We start from the raw sequence: 18,217 nt of genomic DNA on the forward strand, positions 1-18,217 counted from the left end.
CCGGGTGGGCAGGCTCGGACGCGCTCGCAGACCACAATCCCCAACAGGCCCCGCGCGTCCGGCGTCGCTTCACGCAGAGTCTTCGCGGGGGGCGGGGCGGCGGCGGGGCGGGGCGTCCCCAACGGCTCCTGCGGCGGTTTGACCTCGGGCCAGCTGGGGTTCGCTAGTTTCCTGCGTGGTGTGTCTGGGGTTCCACGCTTGGGGTCCGGCAGAGGGTCCGAAGTTTCCGAACGCAGCGGAGATCGCGGCGTGCGCCGTCGTCGGTGAGTCTCTCTCACAACTATGACTTGGGTGGTGAGCGACTGCCCCTGGAGGGTGGAAACCCGCCTACCTGAAGGAGTTTTGTTCCTTTCCCTGTCGGTACGCTCGGATGCGTTTCGTCTGGTCCTCGCCCTCGCTGCGCACGCTGCTCTGCAGGGTTGTATTTTAGTTGACGAAAAATCGGAAAGGAAGCTGTCATGTTTTCCTCCACTTCTTCCAGATGAACGAAGGGCCAATTCTGTCAAATTGGGCGTTCTTGGTACAAGACAATACTATATAAAGCCATGACCTCCTTCCAAAATGAGGGATACTTTTCGACTACAGCCCATCTTTTTACATACAGGGAGTATAATGAACACTTGTTTTTCGGTGTGATGGGTGTGCGTGTGTATACCTACAAAAGCATTGTTACTAGGGCCAAAAGAAGGCAGGGCCTGTCTGTAGCCGGATGTGCTTTTCCACGTATGTACAGGCAATGAAGCTAGACTTCATAACTACTGTCAGATGAAGGGAGGAGGAATCTTTATTTATTTTATTTATTTATTTAAAATAAATGGCCGCACCGCATGGCAGGCGGGTATCGCTGACAGGTATCCATCCTGCGCCCCCTGCAGTGGAAGCGCAGAGTCTTAATCACTGGACTGCCGGGGAATTCCCAGGAATCTTTTTTTAAAGATAATAAATGGCCTACTAGGAAAATGAAAATATGTTTGCATAGCAAACGTTTTCATTGATACTTCAGAAGGGTTAGAGAATTCTTACATGGAAATATACAGAAGATGTTGGACATAAACCTGATTTAGTCGAAACAATGTCGAATGGCATTTTAGAATTTGCCTAAATGTTCGTAACCCTTTTTTCTTTCACCATCCTGTAGGGAACTAGAGATGTTGCAAAGAAAGCAGAATGGGGACCTTAACCATTGACTTGTGTTTGGGAGAGTCTTCTTATTTAAGCAGAAGCAAATTTGTGGAAACAAAAGAGAAAAGAGGATAGAAACATTTTCTCTACTAAGATTCCATAGCATCTCATTTAATTTCCTGCCAGTTTCTTCCAATAAGGTGAGAGTTTTCTTTTTAATCTTCCTCCCTACATCTGAGAAATTTTGAGTGTGGAATGAATTTGTCATATTATTTTAGCTAGATGAGGGGAAGGAAGGGCAGTTTAGTAATCATTTATTCACTGAAAATATTGAGTTTCACTAAGTGCCTTATAGTCCTGAATATAATACACAGGACTCCTAACCTTTAGGAGCTTGAGATGTGGTCAGAATCCTAGAAGGGTGATGAAAGAGATGCTACAATGACAAAGGTAAATAGTATCTGAAAGAGGAATATAATTTTAAGATTATGCAAGAAGATGTATAGGAGTAGTAAAGATTATAAAGCCTTCATCTTAATTGTATTATTAATTCATGATAATTATATATGTTAATTAACAGTAAAAGGCGGTACTTTATCATGATTTTTTATGTGCAAAGCTACTTAGTAGAGAATTTCACAACCCTTGAGATACCGATCAGTTGAAGAAACAAAAGCTTTTCTTCATATATTTCTGTGAGTTAACCTGCTAAATGTCATTTTGATCTCTGTGGTTGTGATGTGAATGTGAGTGTGTGGTTTTAAATTTTATAACCATGGCGAATGGGAGATGGGGATAAGCTTTCTGTGGTAATAAATTACCTTTAAGAAAATATGAGGCCTTCCCTGGTGGCGCAGTGGTTAAGAATCCGCCTGCCAATGCAGGGGACACGGGTTCAAGCCCTGGTCCGGGAAGATCCCACATGCCACGGAGCAGCTAAGCCCATGTGCCACAGCTACTGAGCCTGTGTGCCACAACTACTGAGCCCGTGAGCCACAACTACTGAGCCCATGTGCCACAACTACTAAAGCCCGTGTGCCTAGAGCCCATGCTCTGCAACAAGAGAAGCCACTGCAATGAGAAGCCTGTGCACCGCAATGAAGGGTAGCCCCCGCTTGCTGCAACTAGAGAAAGCCCATGCAGCAACAAAGACCCAACGCAGCCAAAAAAAAAAAAAAATAGAAAAAAAAAGAAAATATGAATGACTGTAATGATACCAGTTTTGTCAGATGTTCACAGCTGTAACATGATTATGTAAGTTTGAACACTTCATATTGAAAATCTATAATAAATAAGAAAACTACAGTGTGACATAATTGAAAGATCTTTGGATCCTGATGACCTAGGTTCAAATATTGGTTCCACCATTTACAGTTTGTGTGACCTTGAGCAAGTTATTTGTCTCATTCTTAGTTTCTTCATCTTTAACATGGAATAAAAACACTTAGTCTACACAATTGTTAGAAGATTAAAGATGCTTAGAAAAGGGGAACTTTAATAACTAGTCCCTGGCTATAATGAAAAATTGATTCACTGAAATTCTGTTGAACTTTCCATTATAGCTTAACACGCTGAAAAATTCATTGGTGCTGGGTGTTTTGTTTCATTTTGCTTTGTTTTAAATTAACCATGAAAGATTTCACAACATTTGAAATAGAAAAATAATGAGTTAAAATTTACGTAGTGTGAGAGTATTTTGACTGACACCACAGATTCTTTCAGGCAAGGTATAAGAAATTCATTTCTTTTTTTAGGAAATGGAGTCTAGTTCCTCAGACTACTATAATAAAGACAATGAAGAAGAAAGTTTGCTGGCAGATGTTGCTTCCTTAAGACATGAACTGAAGATAACAGAATGGAGTTTGCAGAGATTAGGGGAAGAGTTATCTAGGTGAGTGAGTAAAATTACATGTACAATTCTGAGTAGGACTTTAATTTATGAATGTAAAATGTGTGAATATCATTATTATATGATGTGTTTCTGATGTGTCCAGAGTAGAGAATAATGTTCTATAATTAAAAAAAAAATAATTTGAGTATAACTTTCAGTTTAGGAAAAAGAACTATTAGAGAAGCATTTACATATTAAGACCTTTAATATATTAGGACTCAGTCCCTGGTGGCACAGTGGTTAAGACTTCGCCTGCCAATGCAGGAGACACGGGTTCAGGCCCTGGTCCGGGAAGATCCCACATGCCGTGGAGTAACTAAGCCCATGCACCACAAATTTTGAGCCTGTGCTCTAGAGCCAACGAGCCACAACTACTGAGCCTACGTGCCACAACTACTGAAGCCCGCACGCCTAGAGCCTGTGCTCCGCAACAAGAGAAGCCACCACAATGAGAAGCCCGCGCACCGCAACGAAGAGTAGCCCCCGCTCACCACAACTAGAGAAAGCCCGTGTGCAGCAACGAAGACCCAGCACAGCCAAAAATAAAAATAAATAAATGAATAAATAAAATTTAAAGAATATATTAGGACTCAGAGTATAAAATATATGTGTAGGCTTAATAATCTTGTATTATTATGGCTGTTTTTTGAATCTTAAGTAATCCTAGCATAGAGGCTCCAGAAACATAGATTGCTAGTTTAAAACTAATTATGGTTTATTTAAAAATTTAGTTGAAATGCCTTAAGTTCATTTCTGGAATCTGATTTTCAGCAACATTTCAGGTGCTTTTCTTTCTGTTTTCTTTTTTAATGTATAGAAATTTAGAGTGGATACTTAAAGTACCTAAGAACTAAAATGTATTTTTTCTTTTTTTTCTAGTGTTAGCCCACGTGAAAATTCTGGTTATGCCTCTAATCTCTCAAGGTCTGAAAGGCTCGTTCTGGAAGGTCTTTCTCAGCCTAGCCAGCTTGGACTTTTGAATTACTCACCTTATAAAAAAGTTTGTAAAATGCCCAATAGTGGTACTGATTTTCAAAAAAAGCCAAGAGATAAGGTTATTATTTTTAGACCTGCCTACTTAAAAGTAGTTTTAGTTTTAGACTTGTCTACTTAAAATGCTTTGAGTTCTTCTTCAAATACCTTATTCATGTTTTCCATAGTTTTTAGTACTCCAGACTCTTTGAATTTAAATATAATGGTTCTTGTTCTGTCCTAACAAGAGAGCAGTTATTTTGGTGTATTACTCTATTTTAAAACTTCTATATTTATTACCTTTTTGCAATTAATCTTGTTTTCTCAAGTAAATTGTAACCCCCTTGATTTTAGTACTGTACCATGTACATAATTGGTAATCATGGCTTATTAAGTGGTTAAAGTGTACTTACTGTTTAGCCTGGATCAGGTGCTCCATTCATTATCTCTAAATTTTGTGGATGATGTTAGACATCTTTCCTGGTCTTGAACTCACTCTCTCTTCCTCTTTTTTATTTGGCCGTATTATCTATCTCCCTATGTATACTCCTCTTCCTTACTCAACGCTTTTATCTCTTTTTCCACTCTCTTCCTCCTATTTTTTATTACCCCATTGACAGCATGCATATATACATGTGGTTGCATATGTACATCATACTCTTTCTTGATAAAAATTTCCTCTTCCCACCTCAGAAAGCCAGCAGTTGAGAGATTTTCTTTTTGTAAGGAAGCTGCTTGATGAAGCTATCTGAGACTACATTTTAGAAAATGAATTCAAATTCCATGTCTACAAAGATTATGTAATTTGGGGAAATTTGATCTCTACCCTAATTCAAATTGCTGATTGTTTTTATTATATATATGCCTTCATTGAAGTCATTGTATTTTACCCTAAGCAGAATCACAAGTTACATGATAAATCAGAGGGGGAAAAATATTGGTAATGCCTATTAAAGATAAAGGGCTAATCTCTTTGATATGTAAAAAGCTCCTAGAAATAAGGAAAAATCATCAACCCAATGGAAATATGGGCAAAAGACATGAATGGAAAAGGAAATTAAAACAAATAAAAAGATGTTCAATCTCAGTCACAATAAGAGAAATTCACTACCAGATTATTAAACATCCAGATATTTGACACTATTTTGTTGGTGATATTAAGGGGAAATAGGCATTCTCATACATTGCTGGTAGAAATGCAAAGTGATACAACCTCAGTGGAGAGGCATTTGGTAATATTTACCAAAACCACAAATGCATTTACCTTTAACTTGGAAATCCCATTTCTGGAAAAGTACCTGTATAAGTACAAAACAAGACATTGTTTGTCATAACAGAAGACTAGAAGTATCTCATTTGTCTAGTTGGTTGAATAAGCATGCAATAGAAACTGCAGCTAAGGGGGTTAAAAAAAAAAAAAGAATAGGAGTTTCTCAGTGAATTGATTGTGGAGAGATTGCCAGGATATGTTGTTCAAGTGAAAAATGCAAGGTGCAGAACAACATACATACCCTTCTGGTTTTGTATTAGGAGCTATTGGGGGCGGGGTGGGTAATTTGTATTGCTTGTATATGCGTATGGAAACACTAGAAGACTAGGTTTAAGATCCTAACTTAATTAATGACTCTCCTATATAAGGAGTTTCGTATTTTTTGCTGATTGATGTTATATAAAAATTTATAAACAAGAAACTTGTAAAAATGGTTACCTATCTACTAAAGATGGGAATGATACTTCTGTATGTACTTTTTAAAAATATATAATTCTGACTCTGAATTACATAAATATATTATTCAAAAAAATAAAATTAAATGTTTTGAAAACCTCAACTCCCATGAAAATTAAAATAATTTATTGTAAAATATATATTCAAAAGAGTATAATAGAAATATACAAACTGTTAAATAATAATTTATCCATTTTGTTGTTTGTGGGCATTTCATTTCTTATCATTTTTATGTCTTTAATGTTCAGGTGCAAAAGTGTAAAAGTTTCTATCAGATTTATACCCAGGAGTAGTATTGTTGAGTCTTAGCATGTTCAGCTTTACTGGATAATACCAAGAACTTTTCCAAAGTATACCACTGTTTTCCAGGCTGAACTTATTTATGTACATGTTCACCAGCAGTGGAGGAGAGAGTGCCGATTGTCTCATATCCTCACCAACACTGACTGAATATCTTAACCCATTTTTCTGAGCTACTTAGTCATTTTATTGATAATTGTTCATTATTTCCATTAATTACATGTAATGCTTAATGAAATAATTCAAAATAAATTGTTCTTTTTCATTTTTCAGATGTCTTTTTCATCTTCTACCCCTGTGGATCAGGAAATCAAAAGTCTTCGAGAGAAACTTAATAAACTTAGGCAACAGAATGCTTGTTTGGTCTCACAGAATCATTCTTTAATGACTAAAATAGAGTCTGTCCACTTTGAATTGACACAGTCAAGAACAAAAGTATGTTTCTTGAAGTGGTGACTATGCCAACAGAAAATAATTGTAATCATCTTAAGATTTATAATTGGAAAATATTCCTTGTATTGCCTTAATGTGTTATGTATAATAATTTTTATTATGATATAGTATCAACATGTTATAGAATCAATTTTATGTGAATTTAATATCTGAAAATTATTTAGGGGAACTTGTATAGCCTATGCATTTAGATAGTTCAGAACTTCTTAAAATCTTAAGATTATCAATTTGTGTGGTTTTACTTTGTGTACAAAGGAAATATATAGCTTACTTATCTTTCTTCTTAAAATAATACATTCTCATTGCTGAAAACTTCAAAAATAGAAAAAAGAAAAGGGAGAAAGATAACCCAGTTTCCACCATCTAGAAACTGCTTTTATTGGTTTATTACATAGTTAAATATTACATGTTTGAATAGTTTTTTTTCCTGGAATTGTATTATACTTCTTACATAGTCTAAGCAGTTTTGGATGCATTTACGTAGCTTTTCCAGCAATCATTTTTAATATGACTTCTTTTTTTAAATATTTGTTTTATTTATTTATTTATTTTCCTTATTTTTTTTGGCTGCATCAGGTCTTAGTTGTGGCACATGGGATCTTTGTTGAGGCATGTGGGATCTTTTTGTTATGGTACATGCTCTGCTCGGGTTTCTGTCTAGTTGTGGCGCTCAGGCTTCTCTCTGGTGGGCTCCAGGGTGCATGGGCTCTGTAGTTTGTGGCATGCAGGCTCTCTTGTTGAGGCGCACAAGCTCAGTAGTTGTGATGCACGGGCTTAGTTGCCCTGTGGCATGCGGGATCTTAGTTCCCCAACCAGGGATCGAACCTGTGTCCCCTGTGTTGGAAGGCGGATTCTTTACCACTGGACCACCAAGGAAGTCCCCAACAATCATTTTTTATGGTAGTATTATGTTTCCTTATGTGAATATACCATAATTTAATTAATAGCTCCCCTGTTTATGTGGTTTCCTATATTTTTCTATATGATTGGTATACAAAAAATTAGAAGAAACCAAAATGTCCAATAACAGAGACATGGTAAAGTAAATTATGATATATCCATATAATGGATTGCTACTAAGCTTTTTTTTTTTTAAGGTAAATGCAAAGTTGTTTGACTTTTATAGAAGTTTGTAAGGTTTAAATGATATATGTAGAGGCACTTAGAATGGTGTCTGCACAGTCAACACTCAAAAACTTACCTAAAATATTTAGTGGTAGTAAAATATTACAGAGCAAAACACATACATATACATGCACACACACAATAATCTGTTTTGTTTTTTATAAAATGAGCACGTGTCTATGTGTGTGTATGTATATAGATATGCATATGACATATATCAATATAAGGACAGAAGGACTGCTCCACAATATTGTTGATAACTTTGGAAACGGTTGGAAGGTCATAGTGAAACTTTCACTATTTACTTTTTTTTTTTTTTTTTTTTTTTTTTTTTTTTTTATGCGTTACGCGGGCCTCTCACTGTTGTGGCCTCTCCCGTTGCGGAGGACAGGCTCCGGACGCGCAGGCCCAGCGGCCATGGCTCACGGGCCCAGCCGCTCCGCGGCATGTGGGATCCTCCCAGACCGGGGCACGAACCCGTGTCCCCTGCATCGGCAGGCGGACTCTCAACCACTGCGCCACCAGGGAAGCCCACTATTTACTTTTTAAATGTATTGTTTTAAGTAGTAGAGTTATGGGAGGTCTTTATTTTGTACTTTTCAAACAAAACAAAGTACTATTGAGCCTAAGGAGAAAAAATGCTTCAGTGAACATAAAACTTTTTTGGTGTTTGGGATTATTTCTAGGTTAGATTTCCAGAATGGTCAAATCACAGGGAAATAATTTTTTCAGGCATTTATTGCACTCTGTCTACATTCAGTATTATTATTTTTTTAAACATATCTATATTTTTAAATATCTTTGAGGGAAAATTATTTTGTTTTTCTTGATTTCTTATGCAGTTTACTTTTTCAGTGTGTCATTTAGATTTCTTTTGTTGTGTCTGTTTACCTTTTTTGTTTATTAATTGTATTTTAATTTTTAAATCAACTATAGATTCTTTTTAAAGTCATAGAGGCTTAATTATTTAAAGTCTAAGAGATATTAAAAGAGTTTTGCTAATAATTACTGAACTATTAGCATTTTGTTCCTTTCTTTGAGCATGTAAATACACCAGTGTTTATTCTAGGCAGTAAGACAGATATTTGTGTTTTACTTCCCATCTCAGCATTTTCTAAATTGCCTGATGAAATATTTTTTAGGGAGGCTGCCTTTTCCAGGGCAGGTCTTAGCTTTGATTTTGCATATGTGCTACTGTTGGAAACCTTTTGCTGAAATTCCCCATTGTACCGATCAACATATTCATAATTTACCTTTTAGCAGTGTCTGTACAGTAGTTACCCTGTCATCTTGTTCTCTCTGAGCTTATTGCCCTTCAGACCTGCTGCCCAGCTGCTCTCCTGGGACTTCTCTTTGATGTTCTTCTAGGTTGGGTCTATTGTTTCCTTGATCCCATGTCATTTTTCTTGGTTTGCTCTTTCTTTAGTCGGAGCATGTTTCTGGTAGCTTCCTCGTCTGTCCGAAATTTCTTAAGTTCTCCCCCACACTTGATTGAATTCTAGGTTGAAAATTATTTTACCTCAGAATGTTTAGGACATTGCTTTCTTGTCTTCTATCCTCCAGTTTGTCTCTAAAGCATCTGATGCCATTGTGAATTATTTTTCCTAGTGGGTAATATATTTTTTCATTTGTTTTTCCACTTATGTTTTTAGGAATAGACCTCTGTTATTTATTGTGCTGGGTACATGAAGACCCTTTTAGGGTGAAATCTTGTGTCCTTTGGTCCCTGAATTTTTTCTTATGTAACCTTTGATAATTTTCTTCACTCTGTTTTCTTTCTTCTATCTTTCCTAACCTGGATTGGTACTCTAAATCTTTCAAGTTTTTTCCTGGTATTTTCCATCTCTTTGTCTTCCTGTGATACTTTTTCTGTGATTTCCTCAACATTGTCATCCTATTGAATCTTTTATTTTTGGCTTTCATAATTTTTCATTTTCTGGAGCTTTTTCATGTTCTCTGATCGTTTTGTATTTAATAACATCCTGATGCAGTATCTTCTCATAGCTCTCTGAAGATTTAATGATTCTGTGTGTTTGTGTGTGTGTATATGTTTGTCTGGCTGCTGCCAGTTGCTTTTTTCTTTTGTTTTGACCTCTGACTTTTGTGATAGAAGCTTTCAGATATTAGTGTTTTGGCTATTTGTATTTAAGAGAAGGCACTTAAATGCTCTTTGGAAGCTCTCTGTGCAAAGGTGAAGTTTGTTGTCCATTGGGCTTCATTTGTTGGTGATGGTTGAGAAGATGGCTCTTTTGTAGAGAGATGTCTCCCTTCCCCCATCCAACATCCATATGTGAGGTCTTTTTCTTTGGAGCTCTTGAGTTTCTCCAGCAAAGAATCCTTTGATTTCTTACCTGTGGGGTAGCCCCAAATGAGGTGGGGTAGGAAGCTAGAAGCTGACTGTTCCTTATTAATCTCTTTGTTTTTAACTCTTCCTCATCCCTGCTCATCATTCCATGTAATGTCTCAAGAGTCTCAAACCTTTCCTGTTCAATTCTCCAGATAATAATAATAACTTTCTATCTCTTCTTGGTAGGCCATCATGTGACTCTTGGTGTTCTGAGAGTAGGAAAAGGAGGGACTCATCAACAGAGTTAGAACTATATCCCAAGTTTTCTATCCTGGACCTCATCCCTGCCCTGTACTATTATCTCATGCTTCCTTTTTTGGGGGATAATTAGTTCTCTTACTGGTATTCTTTTCCAGACACCATTTAGGTTGTGGATTTCTACCATCCTACACTCTTCATATTCCAAGTTGTAGTATTACTATGCTTTTCTGTATTTTCTAGGTTTTCTCTAGTAAGCATGTATTCTAAAATTAGGTTTTAAATAACAACAAGGTTCAGTAAGTATTTTTATGTGATTTTGAAATTTAATTTTCTAATGTATGTGAAATTTATCTTTTTAGATAAATTTATCTTTAAATTAGTCTGTAGAGGTTCTCTTTTTTTCGCCAAATAACCAGTTATCTTGGGATGTTAAGTTGAGGGTAATGGCAGGAGCTTACATGCTGAGACTGGCTTGTGATGATGACATGCCCATGTAAATTGATAGATAAGATGAGCTTCACAAACAATGAACAATGACTGGGGAGTTCTACTGAACCCCTGTCAGATGGTAAAAGAAACTAAGGACAAAGTCGATTAATTTATTTTGTGAAGAAAGTGCTCTAAAAGTTCTTTGTTTTAGGTTTCTATGCTTGAATCTGCTCAACAACAGGCAGCCATTGTACCAATCTTAGAAGAACAGATTATAAATTTGGAAGCAGAAGTTTCAGCCCAAGATAAAGTTTTGAGGTAAAACTTATAGCTTTAAAATATTTATTTTCTACTTTTACTTTTTGACGTATCTTGTTAAAATTTGTCCCCCACCCCAATAAATCCATATTGGTATATAGACTGTCTTAGTTAGAACTTGTTGATTCTGTTTTCAGTCCATCATAACTCCTCTTGGCTGCAGGATACATGCAGTATATAGGGGCTAAAAAAGACTAAATCTAAGCTGAGATGCTTATTTATGTGTTTCCATTAATATGAATTAGTTTGCTTGTTGCCCTACATAGTAATATGTACTCAGTACTTCGATGGGAGTTCAAGAAATAAAATACAAGGAATCAGGCACTTTATAATTTATCTTCCTCTTCTGCTATGAATAAAATGAGAAATATATGCATACTAAATAGCATATTGCTCCATTTTAGTGATTCTCAAAAGAGTAGTTCTGGGACCAGCAGTATGAGCATCATCTGGGAACTTGTAAGAAATGCAGATCTCAGTTCCTGTCTCAGACTTACGGAGTCACAAACTCTGGGAGGTGGGACCCAGCAATCTGTGTTTTAACAAGTCCTGCAGATGATTCTGATGCACACTAAAGTCATCTCTCATGATCATCAGAATTTCATAATTTTCTTTGTAATACATATGTTAAGTTTATTCCTAGGTATTTTATATTTTTGGTTGTGTGAATTTGTTCTTGTTCTGTTCATTGATAGTATATAGGAAGGCTACTGCTTTTTGTATAATACTATAATTATTTTGTAATTGGACTATTTGTCATACCTTTAATTAATTCTAATTTTTGTTTTGATTCTCCTGGGGTTTTCCAGGTAGCTAATGATATTATCAGCAAAAAAAAAGAATTTTGTCTTTCTTTTCCAAAATTTATACTTACTACATTTTCATTTTAGCTTTTTGCAACTGTCAGAAAAATCACTGGATATAGTGGTGGTAACAGTCATACTTATCTAGTTTCTGAAATATATCTAATACTTCTAGTATCTGATCATTAAATAAGATATAATCTTTTATTTCAGATATATTTATCATCTGATAGAAGTATCCTTTTATTCCTTATGAAAACTAATAGTTCACAAGTGATGAATATGCCTTTTCTCTTTCTCTTGTTAAATATTTGTTTCTCTTAACTCAGTGATTTAAACTAATAGAATTCCTGATGTTGAACTATTTCTTGCTTACCTGAAACAATCTGTTCAACAGCCTTTAAAAGTATCTTTATTTTATAGAGAGGCAGAAGATAAATTACAGCAGAGTCAGAAAATGGTGACTGAAAAGGAACAGAGTTTGCAGAAGTCCCAAGAGGAATGTATAAAGCTGAAGGTAGACTTATTTGAACAAAGTAAACAAGGAAAGAGGTATGTGTTTTCAAAGCAAATAATTGTTATTGTAGGGGAGAAACAAAGAATATAGTACCTGTTTAAAATTCTACTTAGTTTTTGAAGTGAAAAAATTTCAGAAATTTGACAGTAGAAAATTTAATGTTCTTTTTTGTCCGTTAACTTTTTAAAATTTTTGCTTAAAAATTTCACGTGTGGACTTTATGGTATTGGCATTTTGAATTGGGATTAATTCCTTAAAGCCCGATAATGATTATCAATGAAATGATACTTACTTATTTCTGAAATTAAATTCATGAGAAAGTGTGGTTGGGTCTTCCTTTAGGAATACATAAGTAATGCAAAAATATCTATTTTGTATAAACCATATCTTAAGATAAAGTTTTCTAGTTAGCTTTGACCATATCACCATTAACTTTGAATGTTAACTTTTAAACTAATAAAGATGAAAAATTTTTTAGTTTAAGGAGATTTTACAGTATAATAATGTAATTATAGCAGCTTTTACACAGGGTAAAATCATAATTTGCATTTTTATCTTCTCTGGCAACAAAAATATGTTTTAAAAATTTCTTCTATTATATAAATGTTATGAAGAAAGTGTTTTTTGAAAAGTTGTCATACATAGATAAATATTTGTGTGTGCATTTAAACTTCTAAAAACTGCTCAAAACCCATCTATGTCATTTTTTCATTAAAATGAGTTTGGAAGAACATTTTCTCAGCAGTATTTGGTTAGTATAGTTCAGGTTACAATATATATTTGGTAGGCAATATTACTTAGTGGAAATGTTTAGGTTTTGGAGTCAAACAGCCAGTTTTTACCTCTAAGTGGCTTTGTTACCTTGGGGAAACTATTTAACCTTCTTGAACCTCAGTTTGTTCATCTATTAAGTCAAGATGATATTGTCTTGATGTGAGGAATAAATGAAAAAAGAAATGTAAGGTGCTTTGTAAATAATAAACACTAACAAATGTAGCTATTGTAAATGTAAACTGTGTGATTAAATATTCTGAAATTCAGACTTTACTTACTCAGATGAGCTTTTTATACATGATAATTTAAAATAATAAGATAATAATACATGAAGACAAGCCTTACAATGTAGCTAAAAAAAAGTACAGAGAAAGAGTGACTAGTTCTCTCTGTAGAACTTATACAAGAGATGATTTTTAGGGTAGGGTATTGACTACGCTGTCATAAGGTGAATAAGTAGGGATGGACACGTTCTGGACAGCATGTGCAAAGTCATAGAAGTATAAAAGAACATCATTTCTGAAGAACACTAGGAGTTTTGTGTACTTATAAATGGACAGGTGTAGTAGGATTTGAGGAAAAAGACAGACTTGGTCCAGACTAAATGGCTTTGTGTTTTATGCCAAAAGATTTGTGTTTTAACCTGGAGAGGATGTGACATGAAGACTCTTGGAGCTTTTTGAGGAACTAGAATGAAGATAGGCATTCTGAAAATGAAAGATCAAAACCTTTGCAAAGACTTTTCTTTGGGTGATGATTAATCATAATGGATTAAAAAGCCAGTATAAAGGCGGAGGTTGTTGAGCTTTATGCTGTTTATAAGAGACATACTTAAAACATAAGGACACAGGATAAACAACACAGTCCTACCTGTAGGACAGGGAACTATATTCAATATTCTGTAATAAACCATAATGATAAAGAATATGAAAAATATATATGAATAACTGAGTCACTTTGCTGTACAGCAGAAATTAAACACAATGTTGTAAAAAAAAAAAAAAGAAAAAAAGAACACATAAGGACACAGAAAAGATGAACTCAAAGGGATGAAAAGAAATGTTTCAGGCAAATAGTCACCAAAACAAAGTAGGTATAGGTATATTAATATCACGCAGAATAGTTCTAAGTGCAACAAGCATTACTAGAGTTAAAAAGAACTCATATATATAATGTTTAGGTAACACTTAAGCAGGAAGCTATAAAGATTCTAAACTTCTATTTAATAATTTAGTCCCAAAATACTTAAAGAAAACAAAATTTCAATGAACAAATCTGTAACCATACAGGGAACACTTTTACACATTTACTAGAATTGTGAGATTAAGCAACAAAAAAGTAAGAAGCTGAAGAGTTGAGTGATTAATAATCTTGATCTAATGGTTGTATGTATGGAAGCCTGTAGCCAACAATTTGAGAATTCACATTCTTTCAGGCACTCGTAGAACATTTATAATTTGTTACCTCACTCTGCCAGAAAGCATGAATTTTAATAAAGATAAAAATATTTGTGTCATACATATCATCTTCTCAGACCACAGTATAATTAAGTTATATATAACAACCCCGCCCCCCCACCCCTAAATCATGTATGTTTGAAAATTTAAAATCAACCTTCTTGCTACTCATGGACCGTTGAAGAAATTATGAAAATTAGAAGACTTAGAACTGAGTGATATAAAAAATATTGCAGCTTGTGTGCTGCAGCCAAAGATATTCTCAGAAGAAAATTTTTAGTCTCCTGTGCGTGTATTAAAATTAGTATGTGAGGGACTTCCCTGGTGACACAGTGGTTAAGAATCCGCCTGCCAATGCAGGGGACCTGGGTTCAGGCCCTGGTCCAGGAAGATCCCACATACCACGGAGCAGCTAAGCCTGTGTGCCACAACTACTGAGCCGGCACTCTAGAGCCCACAAGCCACAACTACCGAGCCCACGTGCCACAACTACTGAAGCTCGCACACCTAGAACCTGTGCTCTGCAGCAAGAGAAGCCACCACAATGAGAAGCCCACTCGCCGCAACTAGAGAAAACCTACACACAGCAACAGAGACCAAATGCAGCCAAAGATAAATAAATAAAAATAAATACATTTATTTTTAAAAATAATAAAATTAGTATGTGAATGAGCTAAAACATTCAATTTATGTAGTCAGGAAAAGGACATAAAGAGCTTGATCAAAAGAAAAATAGGGGCTTCCCTGGTGGCGCAGTGGTTGAGAGTCTGCCTGCCAATGCAGGGGATGCGGGTTTGTGCCCCGCTGGGAAGATCCCACATGCCGCGGAGCGGCTAGGCCCGTGATCCATGGCCTCTGAGCCTGCGCGTCTGGAGCCTGTGCTCCGCAATGGGAGAGGCCACAACAGTGAGAGGGCCAAAAGAAATATAGAAGTGATTAAATAATAAAGATAAGGGTGAAATAGGAAACAAAGAAGCAATAGAGAATCCCCAAAACCTAAATCTGGTTCTTTTCACAGTGACCAAGGTAATGGGCATCAGACAAGATTAATCTAAGAGAAAAGGCATAAAAACCAATATTGGAATTGAAAAGCAACTCCTAAGTTACAGATTTAGCTATGATTTAAGAAATAAGACTAAGTACTATGAACCGTTTTAGGATAATACATTTGAAAACTTAGACTAAATAAATGATTTCCCAACAAAGTTAAGTTTAACAAAACTAACTTAAGCATAAATTGAAAACCTTGAGGATTTCCCTGGTGGTCCAGTGGCTAAGACTCTGCGCTCCCAATGCAGGGGGCCCGGGTTTGATCTCTGGTCAGGGAACTAGATACCACATGCTGCAGCTAAGAGTTTGCATGCCCCAACTAAAGATCCCACATGACACATCTAAAGACCCCCACATGCTGCAAGTAAAGATTCCACATGTGGCAACAAAGATCCCGCGTGCCACAACTAAGACCTGGTGCAGCCAAATAAATAAGTAAATAAATGAATGTTTTAAGTAAATTGGAAACCTTAATAGTTGTTTAGCCATTAAAGGTATTGAATCAATCATTAGAAATTTCCCCCCAAAAAAATAAAATAATCAAAATGATGATGACGAAAGGAACAGTCCCACTATGGCACATGGTGGCTAAAATGAAAAAGACTCACAATATCAAGTTTTGAATTTGTAGAGCAACTGGAATTCAAATATATTTATAGTAGGAGTATAAATTGGTAGAACCACTTTGGAAAACTATTTGTCAGTATCTACTAAACCTAAACGTAAGTCACCCTATGATCCAGCATCCACTCCAACAGAAATGAAGACCTGTATCTATCAAAAGACATGTACAAGGATGCTCGAAGTAGCTTTATTAATAATTGCTAAGTGTTCATCAACAACAGAATTAATAAATATATTCATTCATATTCTGAAATATATGCATCAGTGAAAAAGCAACTATAGTTCTTTAACAACAGGGACAGATACTACAGATGTTAAGCAAAGGAAGCCAGATGCAAAAGAATACTGTGTATTTCCTTAAGAAATCAAGAATAAGCAAAATTAATATATGGTGTTAAAAGTCCAAATAGTGTTTACCTTTTTAGGTGAAGAGTATTGACTGGGAGGGTGCACAAGGGAGCCTTTTGGGTACTGGAAATGTTCTATATTTGATCTGGATAGTAGTTATGTGGGTACATACATATGTACAAATTCATTCACTTAAGATGTGAGCACTTCACTCAATAAAAAATTAAAATAAAATAACTATAAGTTAAATCTGAAAAAATCTACAGAAGATAGGTACAATCTTAATGGAGGTTTAAAAATGTACTCAGGATTTGTTTTAATCAGGTATGGCAAGATAGACATGGAAATGGCTGTCATAAATGAAGAAGTTTTTATACTCACAGATTACTAGAAATAGGAGACATGACATGTCATGTAGAGGGACCACACAGGGAAGTATCAGGGTTGTTCAGAAGGCAGAGGGAGTTGGGAAGAAAATATGAACAGGAGGTTTTACTGTGGTTTCTGTGGGAAGAAATGGTTGAGGTAGGGTGTTCAGCCTTCGGATTGGCTAGTATGAATAATCTCAGTGGGCAGAAGTGTAAGACTGTCCTGAGTGGTCTAGTACCTGGTCTTGGGGTGATTAGGACAGGAGAATGTTAGCCCGGTGTGTAAGAGCCAGATAGAGGAATGGGGAGTGGGCTCTGGATTGCTTAGTTTGTGTATGAAAGGTACACTCCCATGTGCAAAGTTTATTAATCTCTGAGAATTGGCTAGCCCTGGGAGGGCCAGTCTTCCTAGGGTCAGTAATGCCCCAGATGTCAAAATACCAGACTAAAAAGACATACTTAATACAATGGAGAAAATAATAAAGCTTCTTTGAAAGCCTTAAGAGAAGATGTAACTAATGAGGTGTATACCATTTTTCTGGAAGGGAACCTAACGTAAAGGTGTCAGTTTTTCCCAAAATAGGATATGCATTCAGTACAATTCCAATCGATATCCCAACAAAATTTTTGGTAGAACTTAATGAACTGACCCTAAAAATCATATGGAAGAACCAATGTCCAAGAACAAACAAGGCACTTTTGAAGCGGTAGACCAAGGTAGAGAACATGTCTATAGATAACAAGACTTCTAAAGTTATAGTAATTAAGTCAATGTGATATTGGTATAGGAATAAACAAAAAAGTCAGTGGTACAGAACAGAGGCTCTTAACCAAACATGCATACAGTGGAATCTTCATAATGTAACAGGTGGCATTACAAATCAGGGCAAAGGATGGAAGAATCAATAATTAAGGTGCTGGACAAACTGACATCATGTGTTTCATATGTGATATAGTGAGAAGGGTACAACACCATTTATGTGGTATGCCTCTTGAGAATGAATAGCCTGAAACTAATCATGAGGAAACATCAGACAAGCTCAGGTTGGTCTTCTGTAAAACAACTGTTTATTCTTCAAAAATGTCACTGTCATGAGAGACTGAGAAAAGCTGAGAAGATGTTCCAGATTAAGGAGACTAAAGAGACATGATAACTAAAAGCAGTAAGTGACCCTGGATCAGAAGAAGGAAAATTCCATAAAGAAATTATTGGAATAATTAATAAAATTTATATATGAATTGTGTATTAGACAGTAATATTGTATCAATTTTAGATTTCTTAAATTTGATAGTTACTTGTGGTTATATTACTAACTTGTGGTTATATTACTGGTTACTCTAGGATATATAGTTCAGTGCAAAAAAATCTCTCAAGTGAGAGACATAAAGCAA

At 35.7% G+C, this 18,217-nt stretch overlaps 1 protein-coding gene across 8 annotated transcripts in view; it reads left to right on the forward strand.

Moving 5' to 3' along the window:
* The first annotated feature begins 93 nt into the window (after window positions 1-93).
* CCDC18 (coiled-coil domain containing 18) overlaps window positions 94-18,217 on the forward strand; it is a 127,519-nt gene continuing 109,395 nt past the window's right edge. For 4 of the 8 annotated variants that reach the window (XM_032602709.1, XM_032602747.1, XM_032602741.1 and 1 more), the window contains exons 1-7: window positions 102-263; window positions 1,139-1,322; window positions 2,877-3,013; window positions 3,893-4,067; window positions 6,285-6,446; window positions 10,778-10,884; window positions 12,111-12,239. In XM_032602709.1, the coding sequence (XP_032458600.1) occupies window positions 2,880-3,013; window positions 3,893-4,067; window positions 6,285-6,446; window positions 10,778-10,884; window positions 12,111-12,239 (707 nt within the window). In that variant the 5' untranslated portion in view covers window positions 102-263; window positions 1,139-1,322; window positions 2,877-2,879. Of the gene's footprint in view, window positions 264-1,138; window positions 1,323-2,876; window positions 3,014-3,892; window positions 4,068-6,284; window positions 6,447-10,777; window positions 10,885-12,110; window positions 12,240-18,217 lie in introns of all 8 variants that reach the window. The other 4 variants (XM_032602733.1, XM_032602757.1, XM_032602717.1 and 1 more) reach the window with 4 other exon arrangements.

This window comes from Phocoena sinus, chromosome 1 (genome assembly GCF_008692025.1).
Source record: "Phocoena sinus isolate mPhoSin1 chromosome 1, mPhoSin1.pri, whole genome shotgun sequence".
Classification (NCBI taxonomy): Eukaryota; Metazoa; Chordata; class Mammalia; order Artiodactyla; family Phocoenidae; genus Phocoena; species Phocoena sinus.